Source organism: Eurosta solidaginis, chromosome 4 (genome assembly GCF_040869045.1).
Source record: "Eurosta solidaginis isolate ZX-2024a chromosome 4, ASM4086904v1, whole genome shotgun sequence".
In the NCBI taxonomy this organism is placed as follows: Eukaryota; Metazoa; Arthropoda; class Insecta; order Diptera; family Tephritidae; genus Eurosta; species Eurosta solidaginis.
In genome coordinates this window covers 210,256,838-210,276,864 of record NC_090322.1, presented here as the reverse complement: position 1 = coordinate 210,276,864, position 20,027 = coordinate 210,256,838, and the positions used below count along the sequence as shown (strand labels likewise).

Here is a 20,027-nt window from a genome sequence, read left to right as displayed (position 1 = left end):
TTTGTACGATATGGGTATCAAATCAAAGCTGTTAATGAGTATTTTGAAAAGGAGTGATCCTTAGTTCCATAGGTGGACGCCGTTTCGAGATATCGCCATAAAGGTGGACCAGGGGTGTCTCTAGAATGGGTTTGTACGATATGGGAATCAAATGAAAGGTGTTACTGAGCATTTTAAGAGGGAGTGGGCCTTAGGTCTATCGGTGGACGCCTTTTCGAGATGTCCCCATTAAGGTGGACCAGGGGTGATTCTATAATGTGTTTGTACGATATGGGTATCAAATCAAAGCTGTTAATGAGTATTTTGAAAAGGAGTGATCCTTAGTTCCATAGGTGGACGCCGTTTCGAGATATCGCCATAAAGGTGGACCAGGGGTGTCTCTAGAATGTGTTTGTACGATATGGGAATCAAATGAAAGGTGTTACTGAGCATTTTAAGAGGGAGTGGGCATTAGGTCTATAGGTGGACGCCTTTTCGAGATATCGCCATTAGGGTGGGCCAGGGGTGACTCTAGAATGTTTGTACGATATGGGTATCAAACGAAAGGTGTTACTGAGCATTTTAAGAGGGAGGGGGCATTAGGTCTATAGGTGGACGCCTTTTCGAGATATCGCCATTAGGGTGGGACAGGGGTGACTCTGGTATGTTTTTGTACGATATGGATATCAAATTAAAGGTATTAATGAGGGTTTTAAAAGCGAGTGGCCCTTAGATGTATATGTGAAGGCGTTCTCGCGATATCGACCAAAATGTGGACCAGGTGATCCAGAAAATCATCTGTCGGGTACTGCTAATTTATTTATATATGCAATACCACTAACAGTATTCCTGCCAATATTCCAAGGGCTTTTGATTTCGCCTTGTAGAACTTTTTCATTTTCTTCTACTTAATATGGTAGGTGTCACACCCATTTTACAAAGTTTTTTCCAAAGTTATATTTTGCGTCAATAAACCAATCCAGTTACCATGTTTCATCACTTTTTTCGTATTTGGTATAGAATTATGGCATTTTTTTCATTTTTCGTAATTTTCGATATCGATAAAGTGGGCGTGGTTATGGTCAGATTTCGCCCATTTTTTATACCAAGAAAAGTGAGCTCAGGTAAGTACGTGGGCTAAGTTTACTAAATATATATCGGATTTTGCTCAAGTTATTGTGTTAATGGCCGAGCGGAAGGACAGACGGGGAACTGTGTATAAAAACTGGGCGTGTCTCCCACCGATTTCGCCCATTTTCACAGAGAACAGTTACCGTCATAGAATCTATGCTCCTACCAAATTTGAGAAGGATTGGTAAATTTTTGTTCGACTTATGGCAATAAAAGTATTCTAGACAAACTAAATGAAAATGGGCGGAGCCACGCCCATTTTGAAATTTTCTTTTATTTTTGTATTTTGTTGCATCATATCATTACTGGAGTTGAATTTTGACTTAATTTACTTATATACAGTAAAGATATAAAATTTTTTGTTAAAATCTGAATTTTAAAAATTTTTTTTATAAAAAGTGGGCGTGTTCTTCATCCAATTTTACTAATTTTTATTTAGCGCATATAGAGTAATAGTAGTAACGTTCTTGCCAAATTTCATCATGATATCTTCAACGACTGCCAAATTACAGCTTGCAAAACTTTTAAATTACCTTCTTGTAAAAGTGGGCGGTGCCACGCCCATTGTCCAAAATCTTACTAATTTTCTATTCTGCGTCATAACGTCAACCCATCTACCAAGTTTCGTCGCTTTATCTGTCTTTTGTAATGAGTTATCGCACTTTTTCAGTTTTTCGAAATATTCGATATCGAAAAAGTGGGCGTGGTTATAGTCCGATATCGTTCATTTTAAATAGCGATCTGAGATGAGTGCTCAGGAACCTACATACCAAATTTCATCAAGATACCTCAAAATTTACTCAAGTTATCGTGTTAACGGACGGACGGACGGACGGACATGGCTCAATCAAATTCTTTTTCGATCCTGATTATTTTGATATATGGAAGTCTATATCTATCTCGATTCCTTTATATATGTACAACCAACCGTTATCCAATCAAACTTAATATACTCTGTGAGCTCTGCTCAACTGAGTATAAAAAAGTATCTTTCGTGTGAAAAAGTACTCAAGTTTTATAGCACACTTCAAAAATCCTTTCGAAATTGCATGTACTTATATTGGTAGTCGATAGTAAAAGTACAAAGAGTTGAATTTCGTCCATATGCAGTAATGTCCTTCCACTAAAGTGTCACTTGCGCCACTACCGAAAAAGGTGTCAAAATTCACTCATTTCTAAAGCGAACAATTGTCCAAAACTGTCTTCAAATGCGCGCCTTTGCCGTAAAAATATTATATTTTTCTTTTAAATATCTAAAATATTCACTAATGTCAAAATGGCATAAACATACATAAATCACACAAGAAAAACAAAAATAATCAATGGATATTAGTGGCAAAATGGTCGTAATGGCGTTATTTTACCAGACGAGTGCAAGTACATATTGAAGTCAAAAAGATTTATGTGACGCCAAACAAACAATCGTACTAAATAAACATGTGAAAAATTGATGGGTCCACATGCTTGTATATGTATGTATGCGTATGCACAGATACATCTATATGTAGAAAATATAATAAAATATTTGTACAGGAACCTGCTTCAAAATTTATTGCAAGTGCCGAGAGATATTTGAATGCTTCCGCACTAAAAATTATGTCAAATACTATTTTGTATTTATTCTCGTACTCTATATGAACATATTTTAGAATCGTAAAAAAACATTAACATTAGTATTGAATTTCACATAGAATGGGATGCACTTAAACAAAATTGATATTACAACTTGTTGTTGTTGTATTCCCCATGGGCGAAAAAAGACATAAAAATTTGTGTAACAAGCACTTGGAGAGGAAATGTTCTGTGACGAGATGACAAAGGTCCGGCATTGTTTTCTTTCGAAGATATAAGGTTAAAAATGCTATGCAAAATAAACATGTACTTCCTTGCTTAAATAAACACACATACATACATAATTATTAATATTAATTTAACTTGAACTTCGACTTGTACTAGACTTTCAGTACAAGTTCAACTCACTTTTTCAGTTAAGATACGTTTAAACTTATTTTCTGCGTCTCCAGTCTACTTTAACTGAAGTTTAAGCTGAGCTTAAGCGGCCGATCTGGCAGGGTTAAACTCTTAATTGTTTCTCAGTTATGGCCGAGACACAATGAAGTATTTCATATATAGATGCGTTTAATACAATCCTATGCATTCCAGTAACATCGCTACAATCAACCAAAATGCTACGTTTGTAAATATAAAGGAACTTGGCAATTGAAGTATATTTCGCCTTGCCCATTTACATACAAAATTTCGCGAAGCACTCTTATAAATATTCTCACTATACAACAAAAATACTTGCTAACATATTTTGTGTTCTATTCGTTTGTTAAATTGCAGTTTTTAACTGTGAAAAATTTTATAAAAGTACCAACAAGTGGGAAAAATAATTTCACTTGCAAAGTGTGAAAGCACCCTTAGCCAAATCAACTATCAAATTCTGCTTCTTATGCTGTGCTTGCCACAAAAGTTGGAAGATGGCGCTTTTTCGTGTCAGATGGCGCTATTGTCGCTCGATCTACCGTTCTCCATAAAAATACGTGCAATCTAGTCATAATGCATAAGATTGTGTTAAACGCATCTATATGAAACTGCTTATGTAGCTGGGCTTTCATTTGCGTTAGTTCGCAATGGCGTCGAATATATCCAATAAGCATTTAGAGTACCATTAGAGTTTATGTACTACAGTATTTTCACAAAAATATAATAAAACACTTCACTTTTAATCTATTAAGTTTTATTAACGCTACCAATGAGATAGCACTACAAACATTTTGGTTCTGGTGGTATCACCTTGAAGAAGATATTTTTTTTAAATCCACCTCAACTCGATATCCACTGTACGATATCACCTGTAGAAATGTGTTGGATATTCATTTCCGAAGAGTACATTCAACAAAATCTCTTAACGGTTGAAGAATCATTTGAGAATGACGTTAGAGATCAAGAACTATAAACTTTAAAAAATTTCTAAAAATTTGAATAGTGATTGGAGAATGATGTTGGATATTAACTTGAGAACTATCAGGCTTAAGAATAATTAAAGAATGATATGGGATTTCAATGCTATATATGTATTATTCTAAGGCTGGAGAAATATTTTTTCAATGCTTGTTGGGTAAACAAAATCCAGCATTTGCCGATATCAACTGGAAAATTTGGTTAAATATTCATTTGAGAACTGTAAATTTCTCAAAATCTCTCGAAATTAGGATAATAATTGGAAAATATTAACGACGTTGGAGATCAACTCGAAAACTTATAATTTTACAAAATTTCTTAAAGGTTGTATAGTGATTGGAGAATGAAGTTAGAGATCAACTCGAGAGCTATCTGGTTTAAGAATAATTAAATAATGATGTTGGATATCACTTTTGGAACTATATATGTATTTCGCTGGATAATTTTTTCCCATGTTTGTTGGGTAAATAAAATTCAACTGTTCCCGTATCTACAAATTATCTAGATAATAAAAAACCAATGTTGCCGCACAAAAAAGCATACCCCAAAGGCGACCTTAAACGCCGCGGCACAATGACATGTTTCATATAGATGCGGTTTAACTCCAACTTATGCATTCCAATAATATCGCCAAAATCAACCAAGATGTTGCGTTTGTAAATATGAAGGAACTTCAGACTTGGCAATTGAAGTTTATTACGTCTTGCCCATTCACATACAAAATTTCGCGAAGCACTGTTATAAACATTCTCCCTATACAACAAAAATACTTGCTAACATATTTTGTGTCGTATTCCATTGTTATATTGCAGTTTTTAATTGCGAAAAACCAGTGGGAAAAATAAATGCACTTGCAAAGTGTGCCAACATCCTTAGCCAAAGCAAATGTCAAATTCTTCTTCTTATGATTTGCTTTGAACAAAATTTGGGAGTTGCCTACTTTTCAATATCAGATGTCGCCAGTGTCGCTCATTCTACCGTTGTCCATAAAAATGCGTGCAATCTACTCACAATGCATAAGCTTGTGTGAAACTCATCTATATGAAAATCTGCTAATGTGTCGGGGCTTTAAACTGTGACCGAAAAACAGCTCTGCAGCTTATTGTAAGAAATAAACTCCTGGTTTATAGCAATAATTAAGCGTAATTAATCAAAAATAAATTATATAGGCAGCCGCCGTGGTGTGATGGTAGTGTGCTCCGCCTACCACACCGAAGATCCCGGGTTCACGCCCCGGTCAAAGCAACATCAAAATTTTATAAACATGGTTTTTTAATTAGCAGAAAACTTTTCTAAATGGGGTCGCCATCGGCAGTGTTTGGTAAGCACCCCCAGTGTATTTCTGGCATGAAAATCGCCCAGCGAAAACTAATCTGCCCTGCAGATGCCGATCGGAGTCGGATTAAAACAGGTAGGTCCCGTTCCGCCAATTTCTAGGACAAATTAAAAAGAGCACGACACAAATTGGAAGAGAAGTAGTATGGATTCTTACATTTGAGTCCAGTTAGAGAACTACAAGTTGTTGATTAAATTTTTTCAACTTAAGTAATAGCATCTTTTGCTTTATAAAGAATTACCTCTTTTGCTGAGTACGCTATGATTCTCGAGATAAACCACTGTTTCGAAACAACTCTTGAGATTTTAGAAGTATGCCTAGTAATCAACATGAGCTCTAATGGTAAACAAGCCCAAAAGCTTTCTGGGTATATTCGGCGCCGTTTCGAACGAACGTAAGTAACTGATAGGTTAACTAGAGTTTAACCCTGCCAGATCGGCGGCTTAAGCTCAGCTCAAACTTCAGTCAAAGTATACTGATAAACTGCAGAATAAGTTTAGGCGTAGTTTAATTGACAAACTAAGTTAAACTTGTACTGAAAAACTGGGCCTTAAACCCTTAGAACTTTAGGAGATTTCGCTAAACTGCTAGAAGCCTAGCTAAAACCTAATTACTTTATCTGTTGGGCAGATTGCGCTGTCTGTGGAGAAGAAGCCGTCAAAATTGGGTTTGTTGGCAAAATCAGAAATTATCAGATTTTGCCAATTATTGGCAAGTTGTGTTCCTTTAGTTTTTCGGAATTATGGATCTCGCCCCGATTGGTTCGGGGATATTTTTTGCTTTTTTGTGAATATTTTGAAAAATCAGATTTTTCGATTTCCTCTTTCGGTTAGTTGATATCGAACTCAAAACGTGACTTTTGATATCTTTCGACATGTTTGGACAGGTAAAAGAATAAAAAAGTAATCATATTGTTATAAAGTACTACCTTTTATCCGGCCCGTCGCCCACCTTTTCTGTCCCGTTTTTCTCCCACTTCACCTTTCTTCCTTACTTCATCCTTATACCTCTCTATTATCTTCAACGGGAAATGGACCTCTCTGCCTGGCTCTCCACCTCATCCCCCCTTTTCCCGTTACTTTCCTTTAAACCTTTTTATAAAAGGTCGGTTCCTGTTCCATTTCTCCTTACCAAAAATATCCCAAATATTTACTTTCCTAAAAAAAAACTTTTCAAATATTAACGTAGCATAGGACGTACATATCAACCAAATTTTAAGAAAATCGCACCTAAAATGAGATTTTTCATATTAGGTTCGACTCCTGGTCCACTTCCCGGAAAGAGCTTCTCAAATGTCAGCCTAACTGGTCTCTCCCGGTAAGAGTAACACAAAAATTTGGAAAAAAGTTTTTCTTATGGGGTCACCCATCGGAAGTGATAGTCCGATGTTATTCCTACCATGAAAAGCTTTTCAGTAAAAATTCACCTGCCGTGCAGCTACCGCTCGGAGTCGACAAGAAACATGTAGGGAAAATTAAAAGGAGTACGGTACAAATTGGAAAAGAAGCTCAGCCAAGTATTTGTTATTATTGTGAAGAATATTAGCAACACTAAGGGGTACTATCATCTCTAAGCCGATACTGAGCAATGCCTTTTATGCACATAACCAAATTAATCATTATGTCTACACATATGTCCATACAAGCATCGGAGAGCAACGCACAAACACCTGCATATATCTGAGATACTCCAAAAAGTAGGCAATAATTTGTGCAAGTATCACTCACATATACACGCGCATATGAGAAGCTATACACATGCATCTGTAGTTATAATTTTATAGCTAGTAACTACGTAAATTCTGGAAACGCCTAGAAGTATGGAACGAGGAAATCGAAGAGTATAAAGGAGCGCAATCTGGGCAATCAGCAATGAGTTTGATTTAAGGAAGCTATCAGTTGCGAAGTATGTGTTATTTTCAAGTAGTTTAATAAAGACCATTTTTGCATTATTCAATATTGGAGTTATTTATTCAACAGTTTAATGATTCGAACTTTAGCAGAAGATTTGGAATAAGCGAAATTTCAGTAAATTCGTAACATTATTTTTTTTTTTGTCTTGCCAACTCCAAAGAGATGCTAATACGAACGCTGAAAAGTAAATATTCTGTATCATTTTGACGAAATTTTTATCCATTCAGATTACTCTCGCACTGAAATTTCAAAGATTTTGCCCTCTATCTTTACTGAAATGTAAAAAAAAATCGATATTTTTCTTCTCTGCAAAAAAAAAAAAAAAAATTTTTTTTGCATGAAACTCAATTGAGCGTAAAGAAATGAAATTTGAGCTGAGAAATATTTTGGCGCAAGCCTACATTCGTCGAACGATATATGTATGTAAGGATTAATTCGTATAAGAATTGCATAAATCTCAATTTTTTTCCTCTCAAAAATCGTATGTCATTGGCTTATGTCGAATTTTGACACCTTACTCAAATTAGTTAACTGATATTATATAACAGCAGCAGCATGCAACGCCACAGCTGATGACCATCCCCTGCAAGCAGGTATTGGGCAAAAGCGAAAAAACAAAAACCTAAGGAAGTTACTGCCTACTTAGGCTGACATATCGAATTTGCGAACGATCTTTGAATGCCATCTACTACAAAGAAATTCTTACAATTTCTATGCGTATTTAATTTCAACACATACTTCCTTTTGAAAATTATCGAAAATTCTATAATGAATTTGATACAATTTTTCGTTTCTTTTCCATCAAAAAGAAAAGAAGGAGAAACATAAAAATGTAATCCTTAGGATGAGAAAAACTAAATTCTGCTGCATTACGCCTCACTTCCTGCACTTCCTCTTTTTTGTCAATATGTATTGAACATACCCATGTATTTATGTATATGTAGTGCGCATGCATATTTTTCGTCCTTCATATTTTTTCATGTTCAATATTTTCTTTATTGTTTTGAATTTTCGCAACTATATGGACGGACAAACTCGTAATCTGAGTGTAAAAGTGAGTCTATAGAAATAGCATATTTATTATAGAAAACTATCTGGATGACGAAGCTTATCTCGCAGCGTTTACTCCTATACAATATTTCGCGCAAGTCTAATCGTTCCCGAAATAGGGGGGAATATACAAAAAAGACGTGAGTACCTCGTGAGTCTCGATGTATAAACATACAGATGCAAGTCTAGAAAACTAATGTACTAAAACTAACTAGAGCCCGCCCAGGGATTGAAGTTAAATCACAGCGGAGGTAGTTTTAGCAGAAACAAATACCTTCGGGCGTTACGTGAAGGTATTCGTCGGCTTCTCAACGATAACAACCAGCACCGACAAGTATTTTTTTTCTATATTCGGCATTATATCAATATCGACTTTTTAATACCAAGCTCTCATTAATTGATTAACGGTTATCGACGGTATACAGAAGTGTCAGCGATTTTATATTAAAGTTTAATCGGTATCTGTTTCATAGGTCAGGTAAGTTATTTTTCACTTGTGTTCGTGCAAGGATTGGCCGCGAAAGGGGCTGTACGACTAAGAGAATCTAACGTGTGGTAATGAACCAAATGTAAGCATGCGACAATATTATATGGCATGACAAGGGGGCGACTAAACGGAATCACTGCTAATCTAACGCCCAACACCGACCACATCGCGATGATCTGTGATTTCAAGGAGCAGAACGTTCGATAATCGGGAATTACAATCTACATAGACTGCTTAAAATTGGAAAATAAAAATACAGCTTGAATGTACTCAAAGAATCTGCAAGTAAATCAATCGTACCTATTGCCGCACTCATGCAGTTTTTCCCAGTCGGAGGTGTATATTACAGAGAGAGCAGCCCGATTGCTTTAGGATATTACCGTCCCAGATATATGTAAATATAACGAGCTTTAACGACAGCCAGGTCGCTTTAAAGTTATTAGAATCTAACGTGATAAAATCTGATATCGTGCGGATGTAACGAGGCTCACTAGCATTCATAAGCTACCTAAATATCTCCCTTTGCTGGGTCCCAGCGCACAGCGATACTGAAGGGAATGAATTTGCAAATGAGATGGACAGAAGAGATTTCGAAATGCACATAAGCGGTGCAGACAGCACGAGGCAACCACAAGTGTGTTATCACCTGTGGAAATTTGAGTAATATGATAATGGGGCAACAGACTTGCAGTAGACCTACCGGGATACTTGCATGGTCTCAAAATCCTTCCTGCCATATTTGAAGAGGAAATCAACTAGTTTTCATAATAAAACAAAATAAATCTGCAATGAGAAATATACGGGCGTCATCAAAGATTATTGCACTGTTGCACCAATTCTACGACGGTGGCGCATAAATTCCAGCAAGCTCCCTCTGCAGAGGCTTCTCAGTTTAAGGAGGAAAATGTGTCGGATCATCACTTTCACTGTTGATGTCCATGACAGCTAACAATACGACTCAGGTTTCTGGACGCACGATTTTTTTACAGTCCAGCACGGAGGTTGGGAAAGTGGATTATTCACTCCTACTTAGGTTTGTGATAGAAAACAATTGCTTCGTTGAGGACTACTAGTAAGTAATCTGGTTGGATGGATGTGCCGCCACCCGGCACTCACTGTGTGCACTCAGGTAAATTTCCACGCACGCTTTCTTAACCTTACCTTACCTGTTTCGGTACAAACGGATAAGTCGGCGTCAAATCAATAACTCGCCGATAACAAATTGCAAACACTATGATTAAAAATCGATAAGTTTCCGATATGAAATCGAGAACTTTTTGATAACGAATTGATAAGTTTTCTATAAATTTTCGATAAGAAATCGACAACTGTTCGATAAGAAATTGAAAACTTTTGGAGTATATTAGTATCTCTTTTCAATAAATAATCGATAGCTTCTCGATAATAAATCGATAAATGGTTGATAACATTTCGATAACTTTTTGATAGCAAATCGATAACTTTGCGATGATAAATCAATAATGAATCAATAACTTTTCATTAAATAATCGATAAATGATCCATAACTTTTCCATGGTAAATCAATAACGTTTCGATAACAAGCCGATGACTCGCCGATACAAAATTGGTAGCTCATTGATAGCCGTTGTTATCGATAGCCAATTTATAATACTACGATAACATTCGATAACTTTTTGATAAAAAATCGATAAATTTTCAATAATTGATCGATAGCTTTTCTATAACGTTTTGATAGTTTTTGAATTAAAAATCGATAACTTTTTGATAAAAAATCTATTCTTGATATTAAATCGATAACATTTCGATAACACATAAATAACTTTTCAGTATAATTTCGATAACTTTTTGATAACGAATAACAAATTTTCAATAGTTATTCCATAACTTTTCGATAAATAATCCATAACTTTTGGCTAATAAGTTTAACAAATCGAAAACTCGTCGATACCCAACTTATCGATAGCCAATTTATAACACTGCGATAACAAAACGATAGCTCGTCTATATATCTTCGGTGACAAACCTTGTCTAACAAAGCGACAACTACTCGTTAACACTTTGATAATAAACTGTCCGAGCATAATGTCCTGCGTTAGTAAACCCATATAGCACATCACTTCGGTGTTCTTAATTTTAATGATAAATTCCGTGCCCATAAGTTTCTATTCCGTATATCCACAAGAATGTTTTGTATATTTTATTGTGGACTGTACTCTCAAATTGCTTGTTATACAATGCACAGAAATCAGTGCAGTATTGTTGTTTTGTCATATACGGCACATGGCTAGTTGCCACCCATATCCGTTTATGCGCGTGCCTTTACATTCACCTACTGAGGTATGTACATATGTATGTCTGATTGTAAGTAGGTTAAAGGAATATTTACAAAGGTACATATTCGATTGTGTGTCTGTGTAATATAAATCAAGCCTCTTGTTATATTTGCATAATTATTATCGGCAGATCATATTTCAACATAGACATTTTTGTTACCTCAAGAAACCAGAAATATTTTCGCTTTTCTTCGTGCATTGTTTTACACTTGAATTAGGGTGCGCATGCGCATTATTCAACAGCAACGCGCACCAAAAACCTCTTTTACTTATTTGCATACCTGTCTGCTTGTTTGCTGTTTATCTGCATGATTGCTTGTCGCGCGTTGTAGCCGTTTTGTCACCACTTTATTGGGGTGTTGATTTCCACTCAATTCGATTTATATTCTTATTTTATGCATTAAAATATATCGCTGAATAGCGTAGGCCACTCTACTTAACCAGCGCTTTTTATGCGCCGCTTGAAAATAATATAAAAAAAATATTAATTTTTCATTAAAACTTGTTTTGTTGCATAATATCCTTTTCCATTGTTTTGATGTGTCTTACTCGCTTTTGTTTAGTATAGCGGCACACGTAAGCAATTTTCAATTTTTATTTTAACAAAAATATATGTTTGTCATTCACCCCTTTGGTCCCTTCCGCTCCAAGCATACACATATGTATATCTACATACATCCGTCTACACATATGATGTCCTGTTTGTCCTTATCCTTTGCGTACATTCGCATTTGCTTTGGGGTTGCGTTATTTGTTATTTTATTATGACGATTTTTTGTGGTGGTGGCCATGCACGCCGTAACAACCTCACTTCGGTCCGGAAATGCATTAGCAGGCAAATTATTTACGCTTTTTGCCTCTGACCAGGCGTAAAGCCAGCGGGTCCATCAGTATTGCTTGTTGGCTCTCTGGCTGCTCGCTGATACGGCTTTGTTTGGTAAGCTGTTGGGCTGTAGTTTTTCGCTCGTTTGGCCACGTGGTCCTTGTAGCTATGCTATGAGGCGTGACCGGTTACTTCCGCTGTTGCATTTAATTTGGTTTCTTGTTATTTTTTATGCTCTTTAAGCTAAGCGGAAATGATAAAATATTTTGAATTTTAATTTGTTTCGTTTTTTGCTACCTAACGATTCGATATTGCACGGAGGTGAGTAGCTACATATTTATAGACTTTACTATGCTTTTGTTAAAGAAAATTATATATGCTATGGAAACTTTCATATCCCATCCACATATTTAAGAAGTATAGCTGCAGTGTACTAAAAAACTAATTTTTTTTAAACAAGGTAAACGGTATCAAAAATGTTGATGACTTCAAGCGATGCAAACGACTCAATTCACATCATTTTCAGTCCAAGAGTCAACTTCAGCAAACAAGCTTCTACATATACCAAGTTCCTAATCGAAGGGCGAAGTATTATGACCTAAGCATTAAACTCTTTTATTGCAAATCGTTCATAGAAATCTTAAGCGGAACTCTTGGACTCGGAGCTACCATATTTTTATTCAACACTTTGTGGAGTGATTACGTCGCTAACTGCACCAATGCAAAAACCTTCACTGAATAAATCTTAATGATAGAAATTCTATTTATGCATCAATGGTATTTAAGTTAGATATATGTAAATATTTTTGAGTAGCTAAGTTGGGACACTCTTTCCTTTCAAGAAATATGAAAAATAGTAAACACTCAAAGAAATATCACTTCGTCAAAAAATCTAAATCGGGTATTCCTTGCTAAGCTGGCAGTTCGAAAACACTCCGTCTCAGATGATCTATATATACATAGTGACGACACTTGAAAAATTTGTCAACTCCGTTTCGAATTATTTAACTGAATTGGATAAAGTGGCCACTGGCCACCAATATGTAGTTTTTGAAAAAGGCCCTATCTTAAGGATTCTTTTTTAACCTTCTATCTTAGAATTTGTTCTTACGTATATTGAATAATTTGCGAATGAACGTTTTTGAATAATATTAAGAGAGTGCTTTTCAAAAAAACCAGAAAGATGGCGTTTTTGAAAAGTTTTTTGAGATAAAGCATTTTCGGCACTGTAGCTGAAATGAGGTGATATTCCACACAGCAGTCGATGTCCTTGAAGTGATCATGTTTTATTTAACATACAAATGCAGAAGAAATTAGAAAGTTCGAAACTGTTAAACAGAAAACTCTTGCTGGTTCCAAAATTAATAAGGGACTACCCTGCATCACAGCTTAGTCAATTTAAGCATAATAAAATCTCAGCACAAGAACGATTAGTGGACAAGTCAATATTGGAACAAGATATCAACCCTTTAGTGTGAGAAAAGTAACTAGTTTTCTGAAATGGAGTAAAATTAATGAATTATTCCATCGATGGCTTTACTGCTACATAAGCAGCTATAGTTTAACGATCATGCTCAATTTCGAACTTGTTTTTACGTTCGTGCATGCTGGGAAATATGTGGCAACTAAACCGATCGGCTGATATACAGGTATCCTTCGTAAGACTATATTTGGCTTAAGACTACTCTCAAGAAAATACCGTCTGACCCTAAAATGCATTCTGTAAGCAGGTGTCTGGAAAAATGCCTATCTACATTCATAAAAATGTTTTAATTCCTGTGCAATGTGTTTAAAATTTGGGACCCAGCACGGGAAAAATGTTAGAACAAAGTATATAAGGCACCTCTTTTGATAAAGACCAGGACCCTAGAGCTTTGGGTATTTGACTTTTGAAAAACAGCTTCATCTCTCTGAAAAACGCAAGACCATAGAAAAGAAAAGACAAAGGGAATGTAGCATTTATAGAATGTTGTCGGAGGGGTACATTCCTATCGTTTGAAATTCTAGTGTACTCTAAAAAGTGCCATCACACATAATTGTATTGTATAGTGAAGCACAAAATCAAAAACCTTATTTGAACTTGCAGCTACAGGTTTGAAATCATACTTTTTGGATTTATTATATTTCTGACCCCCGATTTTAACATGAAACAATGTTATCATGCAAACTCAATAAAGAAATAAAAAGCCCAGAAATGTTGTGCGTTGAATAGACAATTGAGTAGTTCCCGCTTGACGAACAAAAATCATGCGATGTAAACTTTTTATCATACCGATTGCACGTCACAATATCGAAACACGAAGGATATTATGAAATAGTTTGTGAGTCAGAAGGAAGCTTTCCCCGCTCAAATCAAGCTAATTGAAAATTGACGAACATATTGAAATGCTTGCGGTTTTTATCCAAAAATAGATCAGAGGATTGGGTTCTTAGGGACTAAGGTAAGCCCCTTTTTGAAAGAAATAAATCCTTCGAGATTTTTAACAACCCCTTATCTTACACATGCCATGACTTTAATAGCTTTTTTTACACCAAATGTCTCTGAAACATTCGGATATTTTTTATACATACAATGGTCAAGCTTATATTATGTCACGATAACAAACTAATATCGCATATTTGGTGAAAAATATCGCATTAGCCAATTACCCAAAATAAGAGAAACTTTAAAAGAAAATGTATGAATTGTTCAGCTTTTATCAACGGTCTTCAAAACTGAGACAGTGACTGTGTTGGTAAGAGTATCTACTATAATCGTTTAGTAGTTTTTAGTCGTTGATCAACGAGCAACGAATGCACGCATTGTATGAAGACATTCTAAAAATATTTCATACATGGTATTTCCGTTAATGAGACCACCAAAAAACTAAAATAAACAATAGTCTCATGCGATGCCGAAGCAGTCTATGTGAATCGAACTTGCACAATTGTGCTATAATATAACGACCCTTGGCTTACATATACTAAGGAATATAGTCGTCTGATTCGAAATCAATATAGGCGAATTCATCGCTAGTTCGACGTCTGAAGGCCAATCCGCTTAATCGTATAGTAACGGACACGAATGACGATCCGATAAAATACGATCAACAATTTTCTGCTCGATACATTTATTAAAAAAATTATAGTGCCGAAACGCCGGTATCATATCGTAGGAATATATCGTGGCTGCCAGTTTTTCACATGATAATATAAAAATGAATACTGGAAACTGTTTTTAGGAATTCGGAAAAACAATATTTTATTGTCTAAAAGATCAAGTATCCAAGAGATCTATCCATTGTATTGGTAACATTTTTTGCTGCATGGTGGCCGCCGTGGTGTGGTGGAAGCGTGCCTACCACACCTAAGATCTTGGGTTCGAGCCCCGGTAAAAGAAATAGACCTTGAGCTCGCTTCAAACCCGCGGGACATCAAAACTTTAGAAACAAGTTTTTTCAATTAGAAAAAAATTAAATTGTGTAACCGTCCCGAACGTGGATTTCTAGGATTTCTAGTCAAGGTGCTCAACTTTACAGCCGAGCGCTCCTATTCACTGAGCTAACTCTAACATCTAAATATCGTGAGAAATATTTAATCAAATATTCTTTTTTGAACAAATTTTAAGTTCTTACTTAATAAATTGAAAATTTCCTCAAGTTAAGGAAAAGTTTTTTAGGAGGGGTTTTCCTAATTTTTGGAAAGTATTTTTTCTGAGTGTATATGGAAAAAAGGATTTGTCGTGGACTGGATATAATTAACCTCACCCCGCCATACTGAAATTGTCTATTATGCGTATTTTCTGTTTCGACTTGGTAAAAGCGATCAGGTGGGGAATTTATAGTTCCACTGCTCACTTGCAGTGTATTGGGGGAAAGGGATTGGCATGAAGTCAGATGATCTAGAGCGGTGCTTTTATAATACATTTCAAAGTGTTTAGATCTTCTTACCCAGTATTGACATCAAGCGCTCCGACGTATGTAGTTCTAGTGAAGTGTTATTTGCTAAAAAAAAATTCATTATGCAGCCCTAACTCTTGAATTAGTTTGCCTACGATGCAGTTTCGTCAAACTATAAACATAGCTGCGAGAGAGACAAGAAAAATCAACACGTCTGTGTTATTTCCAACAAACAAAACGCTGCAAAATTGAGTAAGCCCGGGTCATGTACTCATTGTTCGTATTTATATACTGCGGAACCAATATCAACCTTTAAATGTTTTAATCATCTTACTTTATGTTTTCTTATTTCTAACCTTTCTTTTCTGGCGGAGTACTTCAAACTGGGTGCTCTCGAGCACCCGAAATACTTGTAAAAAAACGAAGATGTGATGTCATGATGTGATATCACAAATGTCAAGTGTTGTGAACAAGTTCGTATTCCCATTATCTAGAGCAGCTGCTATTTAACCTAGTCTAAGAGCCGGTTTTTCAGTATAGGCTAAAACTTCTGTCTAAGCTGACTTGAGTTCAAACCTGCCACTCCGTTCGCCTAAACGGAAATTAGCCGCAAATATTCCGTTATCCTGAAAACTAGCAAGCTTAAATTCTAGTCAACTTTAAGTGGATCTTTAACTCGCACTGAAAAATCAGGCATAATACTATGTTCAAACAGAAAAATAAATTGAGGAAATTTCGATTTGAATTGAGTGCTGTTCATACAACTCTATTTAGCTTACACAATAGTAATTTGATAGCTGGTTGGCTCATCTCTACAGCAAGAGCATACCTTTGTTCAGACTATCAAAATGTGTGCGTGTTGGTATTAGGCGAATGAAATGGAATGAAAACATAAAACTTTGTAATTTTTGTGTGTTGTAAGAAAATGTGTTCAATGTTTTGGTTTCATTTTGAGTTTGCCATCCTCTTTTGACAATCCCTACTCCAGTGAAATGAAAGACATAAAATCAGCTGATGAGATGAGCCAACCATATAGTTCAGCCATGCGTAAGTGACGTTTAAATATACTCAATAAACACACTTTACAATGTTGCATTTGTAGTTTGAAACAATTTATTACGCAATTTTTTTTAAATTGGCAATTTGTTATTACAATTTATTATATGACAAATTGCGTAATAAATTGCCCAAATAGTATAAATTGCCAATTTGGTGTGTGTTTGAACCTAGTATAACTCACCATAATAAATCATTACTCACCCAAATAACTTTTTGAAATCGCACAGCAAATGAGGTCCTTCCTCTGCGTTTTTCTTCAGCTTAAACAAAGGAAGTAGACGTTTATATATGTAAACTTCCGTCTCACTAAAAGAGTACTTCGAATTTTTTTTGGAATTTTTTTTTTTACTGAATTTAAAAGAAGTAAATTGTTTATGTTTTCATTGAAAATATTTTTATTTGGTTTGTTTGCATTTTGTTTAGTTTAGAGTGGTTTGCTTAGTCTTAGTTTAGTTAGTTTAGTGTCTTCCATAGTTAAAAAATTAGCGCTTAACTTAATGAGTAGTGTCTTAAATCATTTGTCTTCCATTAATTAAATCTATTAAATAGTAAAAACTAAATATATATATATTTTTAAAAATTCTCAAAAATATATAAAAACTTTGCAAGGCACTATTTACAATTTTACAAAATGTTGAATAAAGAAATTCAACTTTTTTCTACACAAAGTATTATTTAAGCTTGAGTAAAATACTTCAACAATACTGAGAGCCCTTAATTGGCACTGGTTTGTGTTTGTCTTTCAAATAGATTTTTTTTAATTTACTTAAACTCTAAATTCTTATGCGCAGGTTAACATAATCACTGATTTCTACACTGAATAACTTTTTGCTTACTGTTCTTGCCAGGACGAAATATAATCCAGCAACTCCTCATCATCAGGTTGCTCATCCTCCGGTGATAAATGCGCAAAATCTTCAAAGGATTCGAATTTAAAGTGTTGTGTTTCATGCGCTGATGGTTGTTTTTGCTGTTGCTCAATTTTCACTGGATGCAAATAATTCGCACCACCAATTGATATATCTGAATCACCGCTAAAGCTAGGAGCTGGTGATACCGAAGCCTCTGAGTGATAGTTATGTTGCAATTGATTGTAAGCACCCTGCTCGCTAGGACTACGCATCGATGAATAACCATAATTGCTGCCATCATTGCTTGAATCATCACAAAACTGCTGTTTGGCATGGAATTTTACTTCTGTTGGCTGTGAATCCTCGAGCATATCTTGCAAACCGCGTATATACTCAACAGCAATGCGTAGGGTGTCTACCTTGGAAAGTTTCTTGCTAGCACCACGTCCACCATGCGACAAATTATTGATCACTGTTTGAGGCAGATGCTGACGCAGATTGGCAAAACCGTTGTTCACCTGCTTCACACGATTACGTTCGCGCGCATTGCGTCGTGCCACAGATGGCAGCTGCTCACCGTACGGTACATTCATGTAGGTGTATTTCTTGCGTGGCAACATAACACCACTACTACCACCAACACTTGCGCTGGAGCCCATTTGAATGTTATGCAGATTGCTATTGCCCAATATTTTTGGTGCGGGTGCAATGGTTTGTTGTTTCTTCGTTTGATAATTGGAAGCGGTGGTAAGTTGTTGCTGTTGCAGCTGATGCTGTTGTTGTACCTTTTGTAATAACATTATATTGCCGTTCATGAGTTGAAAGTGATGTTGTTGTTGTTGATAACCCGTCTGCGGCATACAAACACTTGTCATTTTGATTGTAATTTAATTAAAGTTCTTGTGAAATGAAACTTTTGTTTTTAATAATTCTTTCGTTCACGTTTTAAAATTTGCACTGATTTTTCTATCACAATTTTTCAAAATTTATATTTCTTATTTTAAGCTGAGTTTGTCTTGCTACGAAATCAAATGTCGTAATGATTCCCTTCGTTCTCTGGCACTGCCTTAAGTACGCATTTCCAAAGCCAAAACAACAATTTTGCTCACCAACAGTCGTCAGTCAGTGACAGCAGAATTACAATAACAGTGTGAGTAAAAATACTCATACCTGCTTCCTCCCCTATTGTTTGCTCGCTGGTGCTTGCTTGACAGAGGGTTAAAAAGAGCGACACAAGTGATCGTCATATGTTAAGCACTGTTCTCGATCGGTTATGAATTATTTGGGCACACGAATTGGAGAGAAACGAAGTAGAATGGATTGACGATGTTGCAACAACAATGGCAATGCAATGGAAAAAGGGTGACATTGTAGGTCTATGTATGTATATAGTGGAGAAAGAGCAAATAGGACAGTTTACAGAGTTTTAACAGCAAAATTGTATAGATGAGCAAACGGGAGTGAGAATGTGAAGTATTTTGAACTGTAAGCAAGTGCGTATATAGTACTTTTGCATATCTTTATTGGCTTTGCAATTTACTTATTTGAATAATTTTAAGTACACCTACATAGATATCCACTTAGATTACGCCTACTTTCTGAAGGTGCATAACCTTCTGTAAGCGTGTATGAGCTGGAATGTCTATAAGATCGATATGATCCGGCAATACAAAATACAGCAGATTGCTCCTCCACCAAAATGAGCATCTTATAGCGAGAATCGGTAAATGATTTAGTCAAATTTCGAGAGATAAATGCACTTATTGGCACCCAGCTGCCACTTATTTCACTAAAAATACTGTAGGTCTTGGAGAGCTTCACCCCTGTCAGGTTAGAGGGGCTAAGAATATACTCGCGGCGTATATGTCTGTTTTGAGAGGCGACTAAAATATCCAAATGATTAAAGGGATTGTGTAGATTTACACTTTCAAGGGGTTTCCAGCGCACCTAAATAGCTTCTCCAACTCAATTATTTGCCAAATGTACCCGTGGCGAGTCCCGATTCTTTAGCAGGAGAAGATCTAGGTGCCCCAATTTTCTAATGGAACTAAGAGCTGGAGGGAGGGATGGCCAAGAAGGTTCAATGTGGTTATGTTAAACCATTCCCGAAATGTGCAGGCTTGTATCTTAATGGTGATAGTTACCGGAAAGTACCGGATCTATATCCGGAAAAGGATCATCTACATCAATAACACTTCGCCAAACCTTCGGAGAGTGTCAAAATCGCTACAACAACAA

At 35.9% G+C, this 20,027-nt stretch overlaps 1 protein-coding gene across 1 annotated transcript; it reads right to left on the bottom strand.

Annotated features, from left to right (window-relative positions):
- Positions 1-17,770: 17,770 nt before the first annotated feature.
- l(1)sc (lethal of scute) lies at positions 17,771-18,664 on the bottom strand. The gene has a single exon (XM_067780035.1). It carries the CDS (start codon positions 18,662-18,664, stop codon positions 17,771-17,773), a length of 894 nt encoding a protein of 297 aa, XP_067636136.1.
- Between the last annotated feature and the right edge of the window lie 1,363 nt (positions 18,665-20,027).